At 43.5% G+C, this 25,807-nt stretch overlaps 2 protein-coding genes across 9 annotated transcripts in view; both read left to right on the forward strand.

Annotated features, from left to right (window-relative positions):
* LOC109855007 overlaps positions 1-25,807 on the forward strand; it is a 133,209-nt gene that overhangs the window by 95,034 nt on the left and 12,368 nt on the right. Inside the window, exon 2 of the mRNA XM_020428743.1 lies at positions 5,656-5,717. Coding sequence (XP_020284332.1) covers positions 5,656-5,717 — 62 coding nt within the window. The remainder of the gene's footprint in view (positions 1-5,655; positions 5,718-25,807) is intronic.
* Positions 18,657-25,807, forward strand: part of LOC109855004 (neurobeachin) — a 181,000-nt gene continuing 173,849 nt past the window's right edge. For 7 of the 8 annotated variants that reach the window (XM_020428732.1, XM_020428733.1, XM_020428734.1 and 4 more), the window contains exon 1: positions 18,657-19,266. In XM_020428732.1, coding sequence (XP_020284321.1) covers positions 19,063-19,266 — 204 coding nt within the window. In that variant the 5' untranslated portion in view covers positions 18,657-19,062. The remainder of the gene's footprint in view (positions 19,267-25,807) is intronic. The other variant, XM_020428736.1, reaches the window with a different exon arrangement.

Consider the following 25,807-nt stretch of genomic DNA (forward strand, 5'->3'; position numbering starts at 1 on the left):
CGCGAGACAGTTCACCGCAACCTAAACTAACACGACCGAAATGTGTCAGAAATTATATTTGTTCTTTATTATAAATCATCTCGCGCGCGCGAGACACTGACAGAGTACGACATCATTTCCCGACGCAATTACAACACACACACACACATCGAATGTCTTTACCCCGAGGAAATCTATTCGGGAAAGTACACACGCGAAAAACGTGAGTCTCCAGGTTGCGTTACTCAAGCAGATTGTACGGGTGACCCTTTCCACAAGTTCTTGAAGACTCGGAAGGAGAAGCGCCGGTATATCACACGTATATAGCAGAGGGAAATAGAATTACGCAGCTCCTTTTCTCGAAGTAAATTAAATTACTATCTGGCCATTAACGCGACTAGAATTTCATTACCGTTTCTTCTTTCGTTTTCAAAAAGAGACGAGGCTAGGAAAAACCACGAGTACATTTTCTACAAGTGCACTTCTTTCTTCGCAACTACTGAAGAGAGTTACATAGAGAAAACCGCGCAAATGACAAATGTAACACGTATATATATATATATATATACGTATCGTGTGTATCGTGTAATAAACACAAAGTAACAAACGTGACACGTCGCATTAATTTTTTTTCAACGATCAACGTGCACAACCGCGCGCGCGCGCGCGCGTCATTTTTAAAAGAACCAAATGTGTCTAATGCACATCCTCGTTTCGCTTGATGTGTGAAACTCGCGCAGATACGCAGAAATTTCCCCATCGTTGTTCGAGCGAGAAAACGAAACTGTAAATGGCGTATTCTCGTCGGAATAAATTGCGGAGCGATTGTTCTCGCGTTTTGTTCGCGCTTTGCACGTCGAATAAAAATGGCGCGCAATGGACAACACTGACCGCGCGCGTTACCTACCTACCTTTCGACGACGCGAGCGAGTTTCAATTTAATTTGTTCCTTAGAGGCATTTTCAGACCCACTCGTCTGTTTCACCTTTCTCTCTCTCTCTCTCAATGCGCTTACATATAGTAGCCTCTCCGATTAATCGCGCGGAATTAAAAGCGCGAAAAAAGCTGAAGAACGCGGGAGAAAAATGTAATTCAATTAATCCCGCATCGCGCGCCCGCGCGCCCGCGCGCACGCTTGCAATGCTTTCAACGATGATAATTATTCGAGAAACGCGAATGAGTCTTTACGGAAAACTGATAAAGCTTCTGGATTGCGCTTCTCTCTGTGCCGTTTCGAAACGTTTCATTTGCAGTATTGTAATCCTTTCTGTGAAACTAATGAATTCCTGGACGCGCGCGCGCGCGCGCGCGCGGATATTTCATTGAAATTGCACAAAGCACGGATACTATTGAAATATGAACATACACATATCCCGCAATGAACTCGCGTGTGTGCAATACATATCGCGATACCGGATGACACACGCATTGAATTGTGTGCGGCGAGATTTTCACTTACAATCGATATATCGCCAAACAGAAGATTAATAGCGATTAATTAGAGAAAACGGAAAATTCATTAAAAATGCAACGCACATTTTTTTTTATTTCGAAAATAAAATGCGACCATTTCTCTCGTTAAGTGTGTTATAATGATGACCCCTTTTTATTTTAACGACGATATGAAAAAAAGTGTAAAAACAAAATCATAATCGCTAAAGACTTTCTCGGGTTCTTGTTCCAAAAGGAAGCAACAGTCCCGCTACGTGTTGTCATCAGATATTACACGATGAAACACGCTCTCACACACGCTCTGTCACAAAAGCGCTAAGTAACGGCTAGACCGGCGTTGATGAAAGTGGCGGTCTTATGCGCGTGCGCGCATCTTTAAACCACACTTAAATAATGATGTCAATTTAGCAACTAACGCGCACGGTTTCACACACATACATACGGGTGATATGCTCCGGTTTTGACGTAGATTTCGATACGGATCGTTATCTCAAAGCTGCGCTCGCTGCGCGGCAAATTGAATTTTGTGCGCTTGATAATTAATGCCGAATGCTTGCTAGATTTAACGGTTGTAATATCGGTTTATGAAAGTTATCGTCATAAATTTATATGAGAGTCGAGAATTAATTTGTACGATTTTCGGAACTGCACTTAAAACCGATATAATCCTAACATCGGCGGAACACGTATAATCCAAAGTTGAAGCGCTTTCATTGGCACGACGGGCTATATATTTCTAAATTACGTTTGCATTGCACGGGAAAAGCTCCCGCGACGTTTTAGGAGGGTTGCTGCTCTCACATCTCCTCCTTTGTTAGTTACTTGGCGCGAAGTTTCGAATGAATAAGTTTAGATAGTGAAGTCGCGCGTGAGTTGTGTTTAATTACAACTTTCTTTATTATTCGTTCGACTCAATTCCGAAAAAAGGAAGCAAGTCGCGTATATTGCAGCGATCGACACACTTGTTGCAACGTTTTTTTTCTTTTTTTTTTTTTTTTCCCTACTCTAATGCGCCTTCCGTGCGTGCTACACCGTAATTTACGAAAATTACTGAATCAGGAACGCGCGACCTGGAGGAAGGGATCGAAATCCGAGGTTTCTGCGAGATTAAACAGGTGGTTTCACCGAGACGTTTCTGACGTATCGACCACTTCGGACACATAAAATAATCAGATAAAAAGTCGTATTTGAGCTACGCGATTTATTGATTTCACATTTTTGTAACACGGAAAAATCCGAGTCTTATGTGACGATCGACTCGACGATTGAATAAAAACGCGCGATCGAAAAATGATCTTGTGATCTGTGAAACAATAATAATAACAGCTGAAAAATCTCTTTCTGTAATTGAAAAATCAATTGAGTTTCCGTCGTATAATGTAAAATCATTTTGTTATTTAATCGGGAAAATATGTATAATAGTAATATCTTTAAACAAGACGATAATGACGCGAGCAATGTAAGATAATGACATTACAAAATATTTGCACGTGAAAACCAATCGAAAGGCGATTAACCTCTGATTGAATTAGCTGCGTTAAATGGATCGGATATCACGGTACGCTATTTCGCGCTCATCTAACTCCTTTTTAAACCATGTTCACCGATCGCGATATGTGTTCGACGTTCGACCGTATGATATTCTCGAACTATCCCGCCGCGAGGATAAAAGTCGGCATTTTACCCCGTGTAATTGGATATTAAAAATTTCACAGCCAATTAAAGACATCGGCTTCGAAGCGACGAGGAGCGATCGAGAGCCGCGGCCTAAATATCGCCCCGATAAATTTTCTCTCTTCAACGCGAAATTATCCGCCTTCTCTCATTATATGCGTCTCTCGCTGTCAAACCCAATCGGGCCGTAATAAATTGCGCCCGGCGCGAAACGTTTTAAGCGTTTAATACGTACTGTCCAACGATCTTCTCTTCCGCGCGGGTCGCGGGCGCTTCCGAGTTGAACGAAAATATTAAGGGACATGTCATCGCAGCCGGCGCGTTTTCATTCGACTGACATTTCACCGAGAATGAAAGAGAGAGAGAGAGAGAGAAAGAGAGAGAGAGAAGTAAACGCCCCGGAAAGTACCGTTAAATGGTTTAACTCGGTGCGACCGTTGATTGGCGTAGAAGTTAACCGACTCCACGAAACTTGCTCGTCCATGTCCACGCCCTGGAGAGCCTATTGCCTTCGGGGACATATGTCGGACAAACTTGTCGAGATTGAAAGTTAGGGACGGTTACAGAGGGGAATATAAGCTGTACCATCTTACACGGTGGTTGCACATTGAGCGAAGAACCTCCATCTCACAAGAGGAGACTTCAAAAGCTGTAGTGTCTCTCGCGCGAAGACTTCCCACTACTCCATCTCTTCGTTGAAATGTCAACGAATGATTTTTTTTTTTTTTTTTTTTTGCGTAAGTAAGTCACAAATACGCGCACACATTGAAATTAAATATAAATCTGTAAAATAAAACTGTCGCGAAAAAAGAGCTTGTCGTTGCGAAATATAATGATACGCGCCGTATATAGACAAAACAGTTTCCTCGCGCAATAATATTTCAGAAAATATAGAAATATTCTTTGAACCAGGCAAAGAACTTGGTTATCCTGTATGTGTGTTCAGAAGAGCGCGAAGCCCAAACAATGCGTTGGCGGTGGTCGGTGCCATTACAATGATTAGGACGGACAAAAGATTCGCAAACATCTATCTTATTTGTTGTCTGGATAATAGCAGAAAGAAAGTCGATGTAAAACCAAACAGGCTTCATTCGCAACATAATACACAATCCTTTCCTCTCTTTTGACGCTTAGGTTGCTAAGAATATTTGTAATTTTCTTTTTTGAACATCCGAGTTTAGTTCCGCGAGCGATTTCTCTCGTCGTATCGCTTTCGAGATCGCTCTCTCTGAAACTGTTTTGGAAAATGAGATTGTTCAACAACGTCTGAAATTACTTCCGAAGTATTTTCAATGCGCGCGTCTGATGAGCGCGCGATGATATCGACAACTTCAGTTGTAGTTTCGTCGTAATTTCTCGAAAAACAAGAAAACTTGCGTACATACACGCGTTGCGACAATGTGTTCAGATTGTAAATGTGCAGATAAATAAATATCGCACGTAATCTCGCGTGAGCGACGAGAGCAAGACGTACGCGATAAAAGAAACGAAATGAAATATCGTAAGAAGTTCCGCGGTCTGACGCCCGATTTATATTCACGGCGTTTCAAGGTCTGCCGAGGAGGTTACAATTCTCGAAGATGTACACAAGCAAATTTACATTACCTCGAATACCCGAGCCTCAAATCTCACGTCATTTGTATCGGTGATCTTCTCCTCGACGCGCGATGTTGAAGCGAAGTCCGATAAATTGCGCTCTAGAGTCGAGAATGTATTACGTCGTGATTCAATCATCATCCGGTCGCGCGACACGTGTAATTTAATCCGCAAACGATATCGAGAAATTAATCCCTTCAACTTGCCGGAGACATTTCTGATCGTAATAGCGTTAATTAATATCGTCTCGCTTTATATACACACTATGGATATGTTTTCGCGAACTCGGTGACACACATACACAACAACTGGAGAGATCGTGTATGGACGCCGGCGAATATCACGTAACGAGAGAGTCTTGAGAAGGATAACACGTGACGTCTCAAGCCCCCCTCGGCCGCGCGATCTTGGGAGAGGGTCACTGACCTCGGCCGCGCGGCCTTGGTGGGGGAGGGGGTCACTGACCTCGGTCGCGCGACCTTGAGGGGAGTCACTGACCTCGGCCGCGCGGCCTTGGTGGGGGGAGGGTCACTGACCTCGGTCGCGCGAGCTTGGGGAGGGTCACTGACTTCTGTTACAGGAAGCTGCGGTGTGATAAGTCGTTGAATCGCGTGAGGATCTCACATAACAGGTGGTAATGGGCATGTCTGTTCACCTTAACGCTTCCCTTCATGCGTTTCACGCGGCAAAGGATTTTCCTTCGATGACACAAAAACCCCGATTAGGGTCACGTTTATCTTCACCGTTTACCACGCCGTAATACACTCGGACTCTATCTCACGACGATTTCTCGAGCTGTTTTTTTCTTTCTGGTTTATTTTCAACTTTATCTTACACGTATTTTTTTTTTTTTTTTATTACCAATTTTTCGATATTTATATTTGTAGAAATTATCCGTTTTATACGAATTTTATTGAATATTCGTTAATAATTCTGATATTATTTCTGTTCCAGGTACGTAAACTCGACGAAATTACAGGCGTTATCTTTAGCTGGCTCTTGTCGGGAGTTCGTGCGTAAGTGTATATTTAAACTGTTCCGTCCACCCTGTGCAGTTGAGCTTATATTTCGACATTGCTCGTGTAAGAACGTCTCCTCATCTTATTTCCGACCGGGATAATCTACACGAAATCCCCATTGTTCCGATCTTTTTTTCATTTTATCCGCACTTTTTTGTTATCTCTCGTATTGTCTTGTATCTTGCCCTTTCGTTCGACGTTCAGTTTGATAACAAGCTACGGTTAAATGAGAACATAACGAAAGAGAGAAAACATACACACACACACACACACAGAAGAAGCTTTAGTCGCCGCGATGTCTGGAGGAAAAAGCCGGCGCTGTCATATACCCCGCGTAAGGATAAAAGGATCGCATCTCCATTGATGATTTGTGTGCGTTTCTATCTCGGTAAAAGCCCGAATGAACGGGAACATAATCTCCGAAGCTTCTTCGGAAGGTCCGCGAATTGTTGTTACGCAAACGTTGTATCGTTGAACGCTCACTTCGATGAGTATTTTTTCTTCTTTTTTTTTTTTTTCGTGTATCGTGCGGTTCCAGGAGCAGCAATCAGTCGCGCCTTCATTATCGGTAGCTTCGTTGTAACAAATGAGGAAGTTTAATGGCCGCGCCGTAACGTCAAGTACCTTAATAACATTTCGCAGAGACTATTCCCGTCGTACTTGGCGCTAATTCCCTCCTCCCTCTTCTTCCCGCGCGCGTCGGCAAACTCCTACCTCGGGACTCGAGTTACCGCTCGGAGCGCGATTACCTTCTCTGAGGAACAAGGAAAAATACTTTCGAACGTAACGGTTTCTTTCGTTATATTCGTTCGCGAACGAGTTGCGAACTACACGTTTCCGTGAAGTTTTTTATCGATAAAACTTAACTTGTCGCGCGATTTTCATACTCTTTTCCGTCATTTTGTCGGCGCCGCGCGTGGTAGTTTGCGCGTAGAGCGTTTTCTCCGCGTCGACTTTTTATCTAACGCGGAAGAGAGACCGTTAACGTAAAAGGTGCCGTTTAGTTTTTCGACTCTCACACTTATATATATATAGCAGTAGTACACACACGTTCGCAAAAGAACGCATTCAATTAAAACATCGATTACGCGATTGGATTCTAACACATCCATTGAATGCAATCGCAGTATTTTACAAAGTGTCGGATCAACTTGTCAAATATTCTTTGTGACTGTACGTGGAAAACGAGTGAGAGAAAAAAGAGAAAGAGTGAAAGAGAGAGAGAGAGAGAGAGAGAGAGAATCGCGACGATAACGTCTGACTATAACAGATAGTCCAGCTTTATTGCGTTTATCGGATATTAGTTCTTTGTTAGCGATACAACAGAGCGATTTTGTTGCTCGCGAATTTCTGAATTGTCAGTTTATTGGATCCTGCTGGTCCTCTCGCGTAGCTTCCAACGAAAATATAAATATTATATTTTACGTGTTAACAGTAAAAAAAAAAACGCTGTTTCTTTTTTTTTTCTCCTTCTCGTGCTTTTCCTACGATGCAGTTTTCAGTCGCGCGATTTTTGAGATGGAAAATCTTGGCGACGATTATTGGAAAGTTAAAGCAATAGCTCTCTCTCTCTCTCTCTCTCTCTCTCTCTCTCTCTCTCTCTCTCTCTTTCTAAACGTACGATTTGCTTAATCGATGTTTCCACTAACATATACATATGTACACGCACACTCGATCAAGCCTGATTCACCGACGATGCGGGTGGAAAAATGCGACGCCTCTACTTGCTCCGCGAGCGCGATCCCGCGTTCGCGGGCTCTTTCCAAACGACCGCATCCATTATATACCGCAATACACAATCGCGCGCCGCGTTTACATGCTGCAACGTATCGAAACTCAAATAACCGTTTTATCGGGGGAAAGCGCGCGCCGGCTCTCTCTCTCTCGCGACCGGCCGCAGAAATCGCTCGTTATCGTCGGATATTGCATTTGCGGAGCGTACACTCAAAGAGGAATCGCGAACCACACCGTGAACGCAGAAATACCGACGCCCCGCCGCCGCCGCCGCCGCCGCCACCGCCGGTTGTATGGTCTCCCTATTCTCGGCAATCGAGTTCTCAAGTTCCATATCTACTGCTGGATGGTTTGCCGGTCAGGTCTCAACGGCGTGTCCGACGTGCGCTGTGTAACGAAAGGACCCACCTACACGATCCACTCGCGATCTCCGAAGAAGAAAGTGCATAATAAATCTTCCGACCTCTCTTCTTCGTCCATCCGGTGTGGCGCGGACCTCACGGATGGTTTTCGCGGAAAATGAGATTTCTCCCCAAGACGCGGCGCAGCGCGGCGTCTCGCGCTTTCAAAATTCAAAAGGCGCCGTGATGTTCCGTTTCGAGAAAGAAAAAGAGAAGAGAGAAAGAAAGAGAGAGAGAACACGGCTGAGATGGACTCTGGAGGGCGAAAAGTTGGAGAATCAGTTCGTGTTTAAAAGAGAGAGCAACTTTCTTCGTTGCTTCCGGAGGGGTGAACGCTCTTTCTGGGCTCTACAACAGTTCCCTGCTATTGTTGCACGCAAAAGAAGACGCTCCCTCTTTGTCGTATTTCTCGCGAATACCTATATATTTTATGCTCGCGAGCTTACGCAACGATTTCTCTATATTATTTCCTCGCAGCTTTGCTTGACGGCGATATCGAATAATCACATGCGCTTTCTTGAAAACTGCTTCAAATCTCTACGATCTTTCTCTTTGTTGAATAAGAGAAATACCAGTCTTCGCTTTATTAAATGCATTGTACAGCGTAGTATGCAATTTTTAATGTAATGCAAATTCTCTCCTATATAAAAAAATCCATTTGGATCGCAAAGTGCGCGTTTTCGGAGTCGAATGTATCGCATCTATTGTTAGTTATCTCTTTTCCGCGTTGTCGATTGGTTGGTTGGTTGATCGAGTCGAGCCGAGTCGAATCGAATCGATAAGATCGGAGAGAGTAAATAATGACAGAAAAGCGATTTTGATAGTTCGTCGTATACGTGGAGAAAATTAAAAACGTGATTAAAATAAAGTCACGTGACAGGAAAAAGTAGAAAAACAACACGTGACTAAAGTAACGTGTCTGTAATTTATGTTATATATAATATTATACGTATAATTTATTTATATATTATACATATAATTTATTATATATTTATAATATTAATACAAGGTTGCGCGACCTTGGCGGAATCACTGACCTCGGTCGCGCGACGGGGGCGGGGTCACTGACTTTGGTCGCGTGATTACGATATATATATATATATATATATATATATATATATATATATGTGCGTGTGTGTGTGTGTGTGTGTTATATAAATATAGAATATTTAATATAATATATATAATATTCTTTTTTTTACTCTTCTCCCTGTAACGCAACTTTAGTATTTTTCTATTCTTCCTTTAGTCACGTGTTGTTCCATTCTCCCCTTTTTCTTTTATTTTTTGAGTTTGATTTTCATGCGTTATTTCTGACATCTCTCATATGTACATCATGCGTATTATATTGTTTGTAAGACGTATATATACTAGCTGTCATCGCGATGACAGGTTATGTTCAGTGACACTACACATTAAAATAAAAACAATACTAGCGTGCGTCTGTGTTGTGCTAGTAAAAAAAAAAAAAAAAAACAATCAGAAAAATACACATTAGTTTCCAACGTGTTAATTTCCTTTTTGAAATTTTACACCGCGGAGAGAATTATTTGCACAGTACTGGTATCTGCCGATTGACGTTTTCAACAAAATGTTTGTATGAAAAACGTATAAATTCAATACGAGAGCAAGTAATTCTGCATGAAAAATTCACTTTAATGGAACGTGCTCCGTCCAAATTTACGCGCGTTTTATCATTTTGATTAAAAATCACCCGAGTCTCTTATCAAGCATCGCAATCGTAATGGAAATGATATTCAATGAAAAAAAAAAAAAAAAAAAAACGAAAAGGGGAGAAGAACTAACAAAAAGTGTTCGATAACGACTGTACCTACTTTTCGAGCGAGAACAAATATCTTGATTTAACATTGGCTCGTGACAATGGAAAAAAAAAACGAGGAAGAGTGGCCGCGCTGTCGATTTCTTCCTCTTGGCAGAAAGGGAGTTTACGCTTTAGTAACAGAACGTCGCGCAATTCGTCTTCGGTGTCTGTCCGAGGAAAGGTAAAAAGTTTGAATAGGAAGGAAGATATATCGTTTCCATTACGGGATATATCAATGTTGCTTTCTAATTCTTTTTATGATACGTACATATCGCACATCTTTACGAAAATTTTAAAACATATAAATTTTGCCATTTTCTCGAAACATGGTACACAAAAAAAACGATTGATCGGGATATTTTCGCAATTTTGCTCACGTATAGAAACGTTAGTTCGTTTCGCTTGCTAAAATTAAGGTACATCCTACATACAGAGCTGTGCTGTACGGTATCGCGTCTAATCGGGTGAGCGCATGTTTCTAGTAACGATCCGTGTGGTTGTTTGCTCTTGTTTAATGAACGTAATGCGGATTACGCTGGTTTTGCCTAATGAACGTAGTACGAGTTGTCGTTCCTGCTTGCCAAGAAGATTTCTCTCAATCTGTCTTATACCGATAGCTTAATTTTGCCTTAATTGTATTTACATACCGAACGTGCATTCTATATTGTACCATGTGTAAATTAAATAAAAACGTAATTTAAGTAAAAATGTATATAGTATGAATCTAAATAAAAAATCAAAATTTTCAAAATGTTATTTGAAAACAGAGAGAGAGAGAGAGAGAATCAAGGCTTTGTCAGTGAGCTATATCTTTATTTGATGTTACACATTATTTAATATTCACAATAATAATCAAGTGTTTATGTCTCATTAACGCGCAAACGCAAAGCGTTTAATGAAGTTACGCTCAGCCATTCCACGCCGCATATAGATTTATATCGTTTATGTGATCAAAATGTAAACACGCTAAAGCACACTTCTTGTATGACAGGGCAGTTTCAGTTAACGAATAAATCCCTGAACTTTTGATCAACTTGTTGCACTCACTTAATCATTTCTCGCGCAATTTCGTTATATAATATAAAATACAATGACGCTCGATCTTTCTCGTCCGTCGTTTTTTTTTTTTTGTCATTCAATTACTTCCTTCCGCTTCTTCTTAGCGGAGATCTTTACAAATACGTAGGAATCCGTGCAGCTATTTCAGAAAGCTTATACGATCGGGGAGCTCGAGCGGAGCACGCGTTTCGAAAGTGCAGGAATTTATAATCCAAGTCCCGCCATATATATCGAGCAAAGTTAGCTTCAAGTCGTAAACGTCAGAATATATCAATAGTCAAGTGGTCTGTGTGTGCGTGTGTGGCCGCGCACGTAAAGATGCATTTTCATACATATATATCACGAAGCAACCCCCTCCCCCCCCTCCTCACCCCATAGCAGCCGAGCAATCTCCACCGCAGTTATTGGTGAAATCGTTTTAGTTAGCTGCTCTGACCTCGTTTCGCCTTTCGGCAGATTAGTCGACCTTAATGCATACATGACGTACAAAAATTAATCACGCTTTTAACGCCAACATTTTTCTCCGTCGTCCAGAAAATTCTTCCCAATGTGTTGCGTGCGCGCGATACACGTTTATTTTTTTTCAAACTAAAATTCTCTGCACTTCCTATGCAGAGCAATTTGATAATGACAATTTACGCGATCTTAAAAAATCGCGCGGTACAAAACACACACGCGATGTTATTACACACATGTGACTATTAATTATTTTCTTCGAATTCGATAATGATAACGCAACGAAAGAGAAGGCTGCAAAGAGGAGAGAGAGAGAGAGAGAGAGCGCAGCAAGTAGCACGCAACGCTATATTTATTCGTGCCATTTTCCATCGATCCGACTTGCGCAAGCTTTTGTTCTTGTAATTAACTGCCCTTTTATTTGACACGCCCCGTTTTCCAGCCCGACAAAAACCCGCGCCACATTTGTCGTTACAATGTGATACCGAAACTTATATCACACGCGCGCGCGCTCGTACTCGCTCGCTCGCCCCCATCGATCCCGTGGATATCCTCCCCGCGCGATCCTAAAAAAGCATTTCGACGACTGCGGAGCTACATACATTTCGACGACATGCTGCGCGCCTCAACAAATCTCTATGTCCGACACGACGGAGAAACTTTCATCGTATTGGTTCGGAGGAAGCGGTGTCGAATGAAAGAGGAATTGAATCTGAATTCATGCCGCGGGATACAATATGCTTTTTCGTAAAGACGGGGCCGCCTCCCGTATCCTCCGAGAAAAGAATTTTGCGACGAGTTTTACGTATGTCTGTCTCAAACAGCGTTTGATGGGAAGAAAAAAAAATGAAAAAAAAAAAAAAATGGAAAAGAAAAAAAAAAAGATAAAACGCAAAAGGCTGTCTCTACGAGAATGTACGTTCGCGTGGAATGGAACTGGCTTATATTGAAGTCAAATATGTACCGAGACCGAGTGGTTTGTGTATGTGTGCGCGCTCACCGAGGATATTAACGATTTTTTATCGTTAAAACGCACTCTGTGCCGTGATTTGTGTGCGATCGATTTCCCACTTATCGCGAGAGAAAAACGTATGTATGCGCGCGAACGACAAACTTTGCCGTTTCAAGCTAACCGGTATATATATGTATATATATATATACATATATGTGCTTTCGATGTAAATTTGGTCGATACCTTGTGTAATTAAGGTATGTGGCGGGAGGTTAGGTCACTCGCGCTCTTGTGAAATTTCGCGCGTTGTGGAAGAAAGTAATCACGTTTCGCAGGAAATATGGAGCAATTAAGCGGAAGTTGTTGAGCGAGAGAGAGAGAGAGAGTGGTGGTGATACTGACCTTATCTGCTTCTAACAGACACCAATTATCGACTCAACGGAGAGTGCACCGGACCGCAGTTTACCTGCGATTACGCGACGGTTTTGGTAGTAAGTTTCTCCCGACTTCTCAAGAACGCGGCGTCGTCGTCGCGTGCGCGCGACAAACGTGTGTGACGTAGCGCGGTGCGTTTGTCTTCATTCTCGCGCGAATTCGCGTTTCAAATAAAATCGATTTCCAGACTTTGTGAAATGGGATCTCCGCGCGGAAATCTCTTCACACACGCACACAAGCGCCGTTCTTCAAATTAAATTACCGTCGTTGTAAATACGTTGAATTTTCCGAACGAATGTCGAGAGATATTTGACATTCAGACTGCTGTTTCAAATTGCGGATGTAATGAGCCATAAAATCAAACGCGACCGTTTGATATCGCATCAGATCCATTTTCTCGTCGTTAACTTGTAATAAGAACCGTTTCTCGACACACCGGCGAAACGTTTTGTATTTAACGAAATCTTTCGGTAATTAGGACTTTTGTGAAAGAAAAAAGTTGGCGGTGAACTAAAGTGGCTAAATGGTCGCGTTAAACTCGCTTCTGGGTTACCTTCTCTTTTGTTCTCTCTTTCTCTCTCTCTCTCTCTTTCTTTCTCTGTCTCCTAAAATTGCCCTTCTGTGTGAGTAACGGACAAATGTTGGCCATGTGACGCGACCCCGTAGCGTTTCTCGCCGAAGAAAGGGGGAGGTTACTTAACCGCTTAGCACCTTGCGCGACAGACCCCCCCGACCGTTAATTCCGCGACTTCTCCGATGCGACGCTCGCCGAACTTTATTAAAGCCAATTAAACCAGCGGCAAACTTGGAGCGAACAGTTGCGCCGATGGTGTGTACCGTAAATGCAAACTTACAATTTGTCGACTCGTCGGCGTACCTAATCTCGCGGGACATTCGTCGTAAATTCTCCGTTCACGAATGATGCACGAAGTCGGTGACTGCTTGCGAAAGTTGGCTAAGGATATATGAGCTATTTGCTTCTGTATCGGTATTACGTCGCGCGCAGTTTGACTTGAAGAGCTCGAGAGAGACGGATTGCATTTACTATTTCTACTTGAGTTCGTGAAACATAGAGAACACTCGCAGGAACTATTCAGCAGTCAATAATTCAAATGTTTTTAGAAGCACGAAATTAAAAAGTATAAAGAGAGAGAGAGAGAGAGAGAGAGGAAGGAGAAACGAAGGAGTTGTGTATTTCCTTTGAGAGTTTTAGTCATATTGAGGTGGCTGCAGCCAGCTCATCAGTTAATGGTTTTCAGGAAAATTGGAAAACAGAGATAAATTATTAAACAGCTTGAACTTGTCATTTCGCGAGGAGGGGTCTGTTTTAAAAAGGGCACGCGCTTGATTTTTTTTTTTATCGCTTTTATATTGCTCTCGGTTTTTTCGTTTTTACAAGAGCCACTTTTGCGTAAAATCGCGCATTTTAATAAGACGAATGCGATTTAACGGAATTAACGAGTGTATACGTCGTGGTATAAGTTCAGACAGTTCGCAAAACCCGCCATCTGTAACCCGAAGAGATTAATCTCCATTAACGCGTTGATCAGCACTGATCATATAATACACTTTCGCAAAACAAAAATTTCCATATTGTGATTAGATTTGTAACAAAATAAAATCGAGAATCTCCAATTTGTAACAAAAGGAATTTAATTTCCAATTACAAATTTTTCCACGTGTAATGATATAATTAGTATCAAACAAATGTGTGTGTGATATGATTCAATATATTTAAACCTCTAGAAATGTTGTTGCAAAAAAATTTCTACGTAATATTTTAGAAGAGCGAAAAAAAAATTAGAATTTCCAGTGGATTTGAAGCATATAAGTGGGCGATAAATCCAAGTTAATTTATTTGTCGAACAATCTCCTGAAAATTGAACGATCGGTAAGAGAAAATGAGAAATAGGTCAGACGCGGTTGCGTGTAATCGAGGCTTGCGAGAATTAAAAAAAAAAAAAAAGATAGAGAGAGAGAGAGAGAGAAAAAGTCCCGTAAGAAAGAAAATATAGCTATTTAAAAAAAAAAAAAAAAACCTCTATGGGAATTGCGATAGAGAAATCAATAAGGAATCTGGGAGAGAAAATAGGGCGAGGGAACAAAAAAAGAGAGAGAGAGGGACTAAGCGATCTCGACTTATAGAACGAGAGATTTCGGAATAAAAGCGAACCATTGTACCGCGATGCAGTAGCGCGAATCATACACGATCGTCGAAAACTTCTCGAGCGCCGTTCGTAATAGACGTGCAATTCGCCAAGCCCAATAGTATAAGGACTTCACTCGGATCCCGATTTCGATTCCCGTCGGTTCCTCCCCCCCGAAAGAAACGATCACCGAAAGAACAAGGACGACTTTAAAGCGTCGTCTCATGCACTGAGACACATGCATGATCTGGGCTCCGCTTTCGTTCGATGTTAACTTCGATTGTAATCTCCGGCGATATATATTTCTACTTTCTTTCTCGTCTCCATTATCGCCAACTGCTCCCATCCGGGAGCAAAACTACCCTCTTACGAGCGTCTCTCGTGAGTAACACCGGAAGACATCGCATTAAGGACATCGGCGACGCGATCGCCGAGTCCGTCTGACAGACGCGCATTCATCCGCTTGAATGTCCGACCTAGTCGTGCCTGGCGTAAAAATTGCCGCGAGCGTTACAACGCTCCTCTCGGGGTCGAGGCGGGGGAGGATACGCGCGCGATATGTGAAGAAGCGCGCGGTGAACACGGACGACACGAGAAATAAAGAATGCGATAAAAGAAACGCGATAGAGGAGACACAGAAGAGCGTAGCGCACAGCGGGAGAGAGGGAGTTGCCGGAGCAGCAACGAGAGTAAGAAGCGTAAGAAGAGGGATGACGAAGAATAAGACCGAAATACAGCGTCGGTCGGGGGTATAGTCGAGGTGAAACGGCGAATAGCGCCTCGTGGACGTGGGTCGGGTAGCCGAGGGGAAAGGAGGACGCGCGAGTGTTCGCGCGAGGAGAAGAGGGACGCGGGAGGAAGGAGGCGGTGGATTTTGCGAGAGAGCGCCGCGCGCGCGGAGGGAGGAGGTGGCGCCGCGGGCCGCGCCGTCGCCCAGCATCCCTCGTTTTCCACCCGCCCACCCTTGTAAAGGCGCACCCTCACGCCGTGAGTATCTGGTAGTCATACGCTGGCCCGTTGCGAGCCCGCTGATATAACTGCGCTGCTCCTGTGTTTCCCCGAGCGAGTTGCGTCTGCGTTATATGTGTGTTACAACGGTGACGGTTTACAGTTCGCCCACCCCGATCTGATTCCCGAGAGCGACGGATCCCGCCGACGGATATAGATCTAATCGATCGGATCGCGTAGCCGCCGCCGCCACCGCCGCCGCTCCCGCCCGTCGTTCGCCCGTCGCGAACGCACGCGAAAGGCGCGAAAAGCGTGTCGCGCGATCTTCTCGTGTGATTGTTTTTTTTTTTTTCCTTCGAAGACGCTCGAGTAGACGCAAACACTTTCAACTGTGTGTGAATCTCTCGGCGAGAGATTAAAGTGAAACGGAGCTGTCGCGGAGCGCGCTTGTGACACCAACACTTTGTGTCTCTCCTCCCGTAATAACACCGGGATATATCCGGCGGCGGATTTGCTCACATGGTCTGTGTTTTGTTTCTGTGAAAACCACCTCGCCGCCGCTTCACCTACGTGGCTCCCTCTTGACCGTTTCTGTTTGCGGCTACGAGCTGCCATCGCGTCTCAAGCGCGCGCTTTGGCTGGTCCTCGTGCGAGAACCAGCGCGTGGCACGTCGACGATATAAGAAGAAACGGGTCGAGGAAACGCATCAACTCTATCTCTCTCTCTCTCTCTCTCTCCCGATGCGAGATGTCACGGTGGTGTTGGCAGTGAGGTAGCTGTGGTGGTTATTGAATTATCAGAACGCCCGAGTTTCTGATCAACGGACAGGGCTGTCATCGACAGCGGCAACGCGTTAACGTTTGGCGTCTCGGCGGGCGCGCGCGACTCCGCGGATGAAAGCGCGTGATTGACGTTATCCCCAGCACCGTGCGGACCGTTGTAATATCTCGAGAGAGAAAGAGAGAGAGAGAGAGAGAGCGAGAGAGCGAGCGAGCTTGTGCTTCGAATTGCGTTTCTCTTCTCACTCCCGCCCTCGTGTCTCTTCTTCCTCTCGCTCTCAGCTGCGAAGCGCGGAGAGTATTCACGAACGGAAAGTGCACTGTCATCGACGGCGTTAACTTGACGGCGCAACCGACGTTTCGCTGTTAGCGTCTAGACGCAGCGTTAAGTGCACGTAACAATCTCGCGATCGCTCAACCACAGTAAAATAGAAGCGAGTGACGCGTCAAAGAAAGAATTTGTTCGTTCTGTCGGACAATAGCTTTTCGCATCGGGATCTATCCCTAATTAGCGAACAATCGCGCAACAAAGAAATGGATACGTTCTTGATAATCGGCATCTGCGTTCTCTGCTACGAAATGTGCGATTTAATTCGGCGTTACACCGCGCCGCAGGCGACAGAGACGCAACGACCGGCCGAAACAAAAACGTCACCGTCGCAGAAGATATACTCCATCTCCCGCAACATTCAGGGACCGCCGCCCGCCTGTTGCCGGCAATAAATCACGCGCGGTTCGCCTACCAACCGTCGTCCCGAAATAATCTTCCGTTCCGAAGAGATTGTTTTTAATATTCGTTAGATTAGCTCGAGAAAAAAAAATCCAAGTCGCGCTACTTTGTTGAGTTACCTAGGGTAGGAGAGGGATCTTCGTTGGATCAATCTCAGACGGATACTCCGTCGATGGTCGAGCACCCCGGAGCAAATGGATGGCCGCGCGAGATGGATTTACAGTTCCGCGCAGTGATAACAGACGCCCGCGTCTCGGAGGATTCATGATGTTTACGGATGTTCGGGGCGGCAACGCGAATCGATAACGATTTGTCAGCTGTTCTGCCAGCTGAAACATAGCGAATCGACTTGCTCTTGTTCCCTAAGTGACAAAGTTCGTTTTCAAACTGCGGCGAACGCAGATCGATAATGACGAAATTTGCAATTAACGTTAATAACAATCAGTGATAAATTCTCTCCGCAATCGGAGAATTGCGCTCGCGCGAACATCCATCGAGAGACGATTTTCACTCAACGAGAAACTTGTTGACGTTCGTCGAGTTATGATTGTACGAAGCTGCGACTATTGACAAATGTGCAACCGCACGATTTGCTCGCGGACAAACGATAAAACCGACGACGGTTCAGCGACAAGTTCAGTCGTGCGAAAGTGGTCGGCGCAGCGGCACGCGATGTCGTCGTCGTCGTCGTCGTCGCCGCAATATAACGGAAAGTAAGAGAGGCGGGTCGTTAGGCTTTTGAGACTCGGTAAAGTGATATTGATTGAGACATCGCGGCTGATAGTCCTCGCCACGGAGCGGAGGGAAAAGCAAACTCGCTTCGACGAACTCTTCGGGTTCACGTACCGGGTGAAATGCAAACTTGGGCGCCGGGCGCCGAAACGCCGATGCAACCGCAACGAAGTCGCGGTGTATAAACAGGGTGAGAGAGAGAGAGATAGAGAGATAGAGTGAAGTTTCTTTTGTGCCCGTCAGCAGACCGGACATTATTGTGAATAGCAGCGCAGCATTCCGTTTCCTCGGAATACAACAACAAAATCTTGACCCGTTTGGTTAGCAAGAGGAGAAGAGGAAACGAAGCGGTAATATCGCTTTACGTGATTGTACACACGTATACGTATTTACAATTTCCCGATCGAATTAAAAAATTTTTCACGTGATCGATACAGCGGCGCTTGGCGAAAAAACTTTTTTTTTTTTTTTTTTCTGGAAAAGAAGACCGGAGAAAAATTAACAGCGAGAAGTGTTAACGAGGAAAATTCAAATTGGAGCGTCACTAATACACACTTTGCAAGTACGTATTCGCGAAGGGTCCGACTTTCAAAGAAGTTGATTAATAAAGTCGAGTGTGCACAGCGCGCGCCGTCATCAGCAGAAAAATGTCTTTCTGGAAGAACTGAAAAAAAAAAAAAAAAAAAAAAAGAAACGACACCCGCGCTCTCTCTCTCTGCTTGTAAGCTGTGCTACCACCTATACCTACCTACCCACCTACGTAGAAGAGATTCAATAACGCCGAATGAAAGAGCCGCGGATTAAACTCGCGCGATGTATCTTGCGACGACGTGTAATGTCGCGCTTTTGAGGCATGCATCAAAACACTCTCCGGCCGATTGCGAGTGTGTTTTCTGAAAAGTGTGGGAGCTTTCACAGAAGCGGAAGATTTAACGCCGGAGAGAGAGAGAGAGAGAGAGAGAGAGAGAGAAATTTGTTCGTCAATGGAACGAGAAAGATCCGTGACTGATGCTCGATCCCAATTCCGAAGTTCGATGTTCGACTCCAACCGCGACGTCCACGTAACCCTTTTTCAACCGTCGTTTTTTGCAACAGATCGAAGTTAGAAAGAAATCATCGAACACAAATTAAAAAGAAAAGAAGAACATGGACTCGCTGGAGCGTCTAATGAGTTCCCATTCGCACCATCCGGCTCTCACGGCGGCCACGCGATCGCAGAACGCCTTTGTACAGGCCAACCTCTGCTCCGTGATAGGTCGCAAGGGACGACATCTCAACGGCACCTTTTGTTTAACCGGGGACACGATGGAGGGCATCATACAATGCCTAGTCTTCCTCAAAGCTTTCTCGGTAAGAGAGAATCCATTCTCGTCTGCCTCCTACGCTTTGCTCGTTGTGCGACTGTTTGACTGTCCCCCGTCTCCTGATTTAACCTTTAAGTGAGAAAGATGCGAGAGAGAGAGAGAGAGAGAGAGAGTGTGTGCGTGTGCATCTTGAGAGGTTTTTTTCTCCCTTAGCTTGTTTTTTTTTTTTTTTTTTTTTTAGAAAGCTTATTTTAGAACTCGAATCCAATTTATGATCCTGCAACGCCGCAACGAATCGCCATCTTTCAATGTCAATACGCTTTTTTTTTTCTCACTATTACAGAGTCAATTAAAACCGAACCGAACCATGTTCGTTAATTCGGGGTTTCTAACGCAGAAACCATGTCGCGAAACTTGCAGTGATTCCGCGAGACGAGTTATTCCAAAGCAGTCGTTTTACCGTGTGTTATCTCATTAGCGCGCAAAAGAAACGAAAGTCCGCGTCTGATTACACATACCGTTTGTACGCGCGCAACGAGAGAACGAGAAAGAAAAAGAAAGAAGAAAACTTTGGATATCTTTATCACGTGTCGCCACTGTTAACCAGCAATTACGACTTTTTCTCTCGCTCGCATTCCTTTCTCTCTGTCTCGCACTTAGAAGATTGCTTTCTTCAGCTTTAATAAATTAAGGCGCACTTTGTAGTCCATTTCATTTTGTGTGTATGTAACGCGTTCGTAAGAGCGCGCACTCGTTCCACTCTCTCGCGAAGAGTATGCGAGCGCGATTACGTAAATGTACACGCGCGAGAAAGAATTTCGGAAATTCGCGTGCGAAGGCAATTTGTCTCTTTTTTTTTTTATTTTGTTTATTTTTGCGAAGAGAGATTGGCGCATTAAGCGGCGAATTATGCCATTAAAGTAACGAAGTAATTCAATGAGCCATTTTCCAAATGGTATGAGCGTTCGGTTCGTTATCGCGGTTTGTTATTACACGGAACAAGAGAGTTGGTTGCCTGCGCTCAGATTACCCTCCCCCCCCCCCCGATTATATACTTGCCGGAGAAACTTCTAACGCTCAATAGTCGTAATTCACAAATGTATATGTGCAAGTATACATCCCAGGTACACATATTTACGTAAAATATTTACACACACGTATATATATATATATATATATATTTTTTTTTTCTATCCGCGCGGGAAGAAAAAAAAGAGAGAGAGGAAAAAAGTCGCTGTTATATAATTATTCGTATCTGAAGCTGTTGCACAATTTTTGATACCTTTCGAAGTAACAAGCCGTCTTACGCAACGTTACGAAGAAGTAAAGTGTAAGAAGACACATTGTGACGATCTGGATATAAATCGTCGATAATGATTCGGTTCAGGAAGGGGGGGGGGCGGGAGGAATCGAAATTATTCCGAAGCGCGCTCTGTGTTACGACGTAGTCGTTAAACCGAATGTTACACGGATGGAAACGCAATTTACATCCCGTTCGATTCTCGTCAAGCAAAAGTCAATTCAAGTAAGGAAGTTTCGATATTGGCCGCGCTATCGTATCGAATAGTCGCAAAGACAATTGCCGCGGATGTATGCGCACTCGGGCACTTATTCCGCGAATATAAACACCCCCGGTTGCTTATTTCTTCTAAAATGAAACTAAACTAACTAGTTCGCGACGAACTTAATGAACAAGAACGACCTCGTTATGTTCCTTCAGTCGATATACTTTGTGTACTTTGTCGTCTCCTTACTTTACAAACAGCCGTCATAATGAAAGTATTAATGATGCAAGAGAGAGAGAGAGAGAGAGGAGAGAGACAGAGAGAAAAAACAGACGGACAAAATTTTTGCGCACACAGGAAAAACTGCGTGTTGCGAGCTGCAAACATTTTCTGTTTTGTTGCGAACCAATTAGAGAGAAACAAACAGTGCCAAAAGGGAAATTAATAAATAAATCACGACACAGTCATTAAAAACTGTTTGAAGTTATCAGTGTGTTTTTATTACGTAAATAAATAAAAACTTGTATACGCCCGGTGTTTTTTCCTTCCTTCGGTCAGAAATGTTCTCAAAAAGTTTGACTCTTTGAAAGATTTCACTTTTACGCATCCATCAAGGATGCGCTTTGCAAAGAAGCGCGTTTTCTTTTTATATATACGACCCCCCCCTCCCGGATCGATGATAAATGTTTTAAAAAAAGCCTTGATCAGGTTATTTATGTCCGGCTTTATGCGGCTTGGTCGTTAACCGAGAGACGTTAGGAATTTTGTAGCCGATATTGCGAGACCGCGCGTTAAGACGCGGAAAGAAGAGAGAGAGGAAGGAGAGGTCGAGCGGCTTTCATCTGATTGATCCCGATCGACCATCGTGTCTTTTTGCCACGTAAGATTTTCACCTCAAAAGCGAACACCGGCAGACGAGCATGCACTTTCTTGCGAAGCAATAAAAATCCAATGTTGTTTTCAAGTTGCGCATCGATACGCCGAAGCAAAAAGCTCGAGAGTAGCGTCTCAGGAGAAATTTAAACTCGGAATTGCGAAAGGAATTGAGCACTCTCTTTCTCTCTCTCTCTCTCTTTTTTTTTCTCTCTCTCCCTTTGACCAAACTCTCCACTGAATTGGCGTACGGTCTCTCAGAGTCCTGTGCAGAACGTTCTACTTAGTATCGTCTCATCAATCTCGGCGTAATTTAATTTGCGAGTGCGTCCGCTTCGTTAAAGCCCTGCGCGTCTCTCTCGCGCCTTTGATCGGTCGCGGAAATTAAATAACGAAAATAATGAACAAGCAGAAAACTCACACACGACTCATCAACACGTATATACGCAGATATAATATTTTATATTCATCCATAATCGCGCGCGCGAAGATGTTTGTGTTGTGTATGTCGTTTGATATTTAGAATGCAAAATGTTATTTTAGATCCGCGATTATCAGCGGCACGGAAGATTGCGCTTATCTCTCCTCCCCCCCCTCCCCCCGCTCCCTCACCAAAATTGAACCAATGAGAGTTTGCAGCGCAGCTGCGACGGATTAAGACCGGGATGTCTGCCGTGCCGCACGGATCATTAATCAAACGCTTTTTGTGAGTCCGTCCGGTTGTTACACGCGGCCGCTGATAGGTGCACGCGAACGGTGTAAAAATTTACGATCCGAGAAAACGGGGGCGTCGCTTTTCTCACCCCCCCCCCCCCCGCCGTTTTCTTCATCGTCGTTCATCGTCGCGTTTGCCATCGCGCGCGGTTTTACGCGCGGCGTTTGATAACTTTTACCCTCAAAACGTCCCCTCGTTCGTGTCACGGGGACGTCTTCTGTGTACAGTATCCTCTCGTCGTCGTTGTTATCAGCATCGGGGCGATGACGCAACTGGCGCGGCGACGGTCTAGCGGATAACATTCTTCGTTTCCTCGTCGCACGTCCGAGATGAAGAGGCGCGACGAGGGCGCGACGATAACATCTCTATGAGGGCGCCTATGAATTTTTATCCGGTCCGCCCGCGGCTAAGGACCCGCGAGAGAGGCACGGAGAATTGCGGTGATCCCTTAAAAAAAAAAAAAGAAAAAAAAAAGAAAAGAGAAGAAAAGTACTTATCCGGTCGTTTTCGCGAGACGCGATAAAAGTTATCGGCCGGCATTTCACCGTAACGAGAGCGTCCTCGCGATTCCGTCCGGTCAACGAGAACGGCTCGATCAAAGGAACTACAAATGCCGCCAAAGGAAAGAAGAGACCTCTATCTGCGACGATCTCTCGTGAGAAGTCGCGTCTCGTTTGATTCCGAAGAAACTTCGTACAGAGCGGTCGTAAGATCGTCCTTAGATCTGACTTGAAAGAGCTCGTCTGCACTTCTGAACGCAATTACATAGTCAAAATTATATAATTTTCCACGAGATGTAAGTTGTTATGTAAAAAGTTTGCTTTCATAATTTTGCACCGTGTTAATTTTTTGCCTTCTCTTTCTCTTTATGTGTGTGTGTGTGTGTATGTGTGTGTAGATATATTGACATATTTTAATCCGTAATAAAATTGTATCGAAGCTATCAAAAACCTTAATACGACTTCAATCATCGGCATACTTGTTTCAATTATTATGATATATATGCAGTATATAAATTTTTTTACAAATATTAATATCTGATTATTAAAATCCAACGCGAATTCAATTCTCATATTAATTTTATTCTTGATACACGAACGGCGCACGGAATATCCACGATACAATGCAATATGTAATAATTGGCACAAATGAAACAGTGAATTACCGCTTTATTCGATATATAATCGGACAAGAAGAGAATAACTCTAATTTTTTTTTATTTCTTTCGTTCAATTATTGTCGCTAATTACATAAAATTACATTAATTAAATATATTTACGATTTCGCGCAATATATTGGTAATAATTATAACGAGAACGTTACGAGGGAGAATGTTGCGAGAGAAGTTTACGTTCGCGCTCGGAAGTGCGATATTACCGGACTTAATCGAACTTTCTGTCTAGAATTTGCAGAGGTTTTCGCGCGCGAAATCACAAGCTGCGGTCTTGAAACCCGGAGTCTTTCCCCGTATCGCGCGACACATATCGCGCGACGATAAGTTTCTCTCGGCAAGAAGTTTACGCGGGTCGCACAAGTTCTCGCGCGTCCGGATAGGAATATATCGGTCCTACGGAAGTCTCGCGGAACATCCGAGGGCTCTGAATACACGGGTCCATCCCCGATTTTGCGGCCTCCTTCCTTCCCTTGGGTTATATGAGATTTCACTTTTCCGAGAACTATTTCCATTAAGTCGCGGTCGAGCGTCCCCACTCGACGTGCGCGTTTTGTGTACGTGACTGAAATTTATCCTCACGCGTGCAAAACGCACGTTTTAATCGTGATTATCGTGCAAATGTCATCGACAGACCGATATTACTCGCTAGATCTCTCTCGGATTCCGCGCGGAAGCGTTAAATAAGTGACGACAATTATTGACGGAATTTATTATATCGCGGATATATGTATATATTCATGCGTTGTGTTTCCGTATGTAAAATATTCTCATCGCAACGTACACACACCGCGGTTCATTTTATAAAGCGGAAAATTTAATAATTATATGACTAATTATTAATAATTGCTGTGAATACCGTCTTCAGTTAATTACTTTATTTGCGTCAATCGGAAACAAAATTTACAAATTGCTCGTACACAACGCGCTCGTTACAGATTTATACACACGTTACATTATCAACAAATTTAAATATATATATCAAGATTACTTTTCTCTCGCGATAGAAGTTTTCCGATCCGGAAACAAATCGTCAAAGAGCGTCCAGACTTTGAAAGGTATATATATATTCGAGCCCCTGTGTTTGCTCACGAATTAATCCAACGGTCTATTATCGAACGCGAGTTGAGATATACTCGTCAATATTTTGCTTTAGCCGGAAAAATCGAATATAACATTCAAAAAAATCTTTCTTTCTAGGATATCAATCTCGGATGTTTGATGAATCTTTTTCTCTCTCTCTCTCTATCTATATTTCTCTCTATCTCTCTATGTTATATACGTCTCGCGTTGTTTGGCGTTCATTTAGATTTTAGAGATTCGAACAATCCGCGCGCTCGCGCGCGCATATACGCGTAAAACGTTATTTTACTAAATGAAAAAAAAAAACACTTTTGTATATCACACACCGAAAACTCACACTGTGTGTGTGTGTGTGTGTGTGTTTATACAATGTAACGAAAGTTTAATCACATGTAACAATAGCGAGATTGCGCGAAGAATATCGAATGAAAGCGCGTGTGTGTGTGTGTATGCGGAACACATTTTTTGAAATATAGAAAAACGTTTGTCTGCAGATTATCTGCCGACAATAGTGATCCAAAAAAAAAAAATAAAAAAAAAAATCTGGTACGCAACGCTCATATTTTCGAGAGAGATTTTACATACGCGAGAGACGAGTAACACACGTATGTTGCAACCTATGCGTTTCAACGAATGTCGTATAAACGCAATATAGTGAGAAAAACCGCGATATTAGGTGTTCCGTAGAGTATATGATGATCGCATGATATTTTTATTTCACTTCGCGCCGAGGCGATATCCGCAATTTTCGCACGAGGCGCCACGATCTGTTTTATCGCCAACGATCCGAACATACCGGACACGTGAGGATAAGTTTTATCGTCGCTCCGAGTATGCATGTCGGAGCGTCGCACTTTATGCCAACTTTCAAGCAGACACGGACCTCGGAATTTATAGCGAGCCTGCGAAGACGGCTCCCACGATGATATTTCGCGTGTCTCCAGAGAATGAAATGTGGAACAGCAAACTTGTCGTTAATGTTTCTTTCTTCAACATGCTCATATTCGAGAGTTTTATTTCGCGACTTCTATCCTTAGATAATAAAGATGATCTAGATGGACCTGTTCACTTCACGTTGTATAGAGTCACGAGTTTTCTATTTTATACATATATATATATATGTATATATATATGTATAAAATAGATTGATGGAGAGCTCTTGCTCCGTTGTAATCCGCTCTCGCGGATATTATTTTTCTTTCCTTCTAAGTTGTGAAAAGTAATATATATATATATATAT

The sequence above is a fragment of the Pseudomyrmex gracilis genome, unplaced genomic scaffold (assembly GCF_002006095.1).
Source record: "Pseudomyrmex gracilis isolate BER0280 unplaced genomic scaffold, ASM200609v1 scaffold_78, whole genome shotgun sequence".
Taxonomy (NCBI): domain Eukaryota; kingdom Metazoa; phylum Arthropoda; class Insecta; order Hymenoptera; family Formicidae; genus Pseudomyrmex; species Pseudomyrmex gracilis.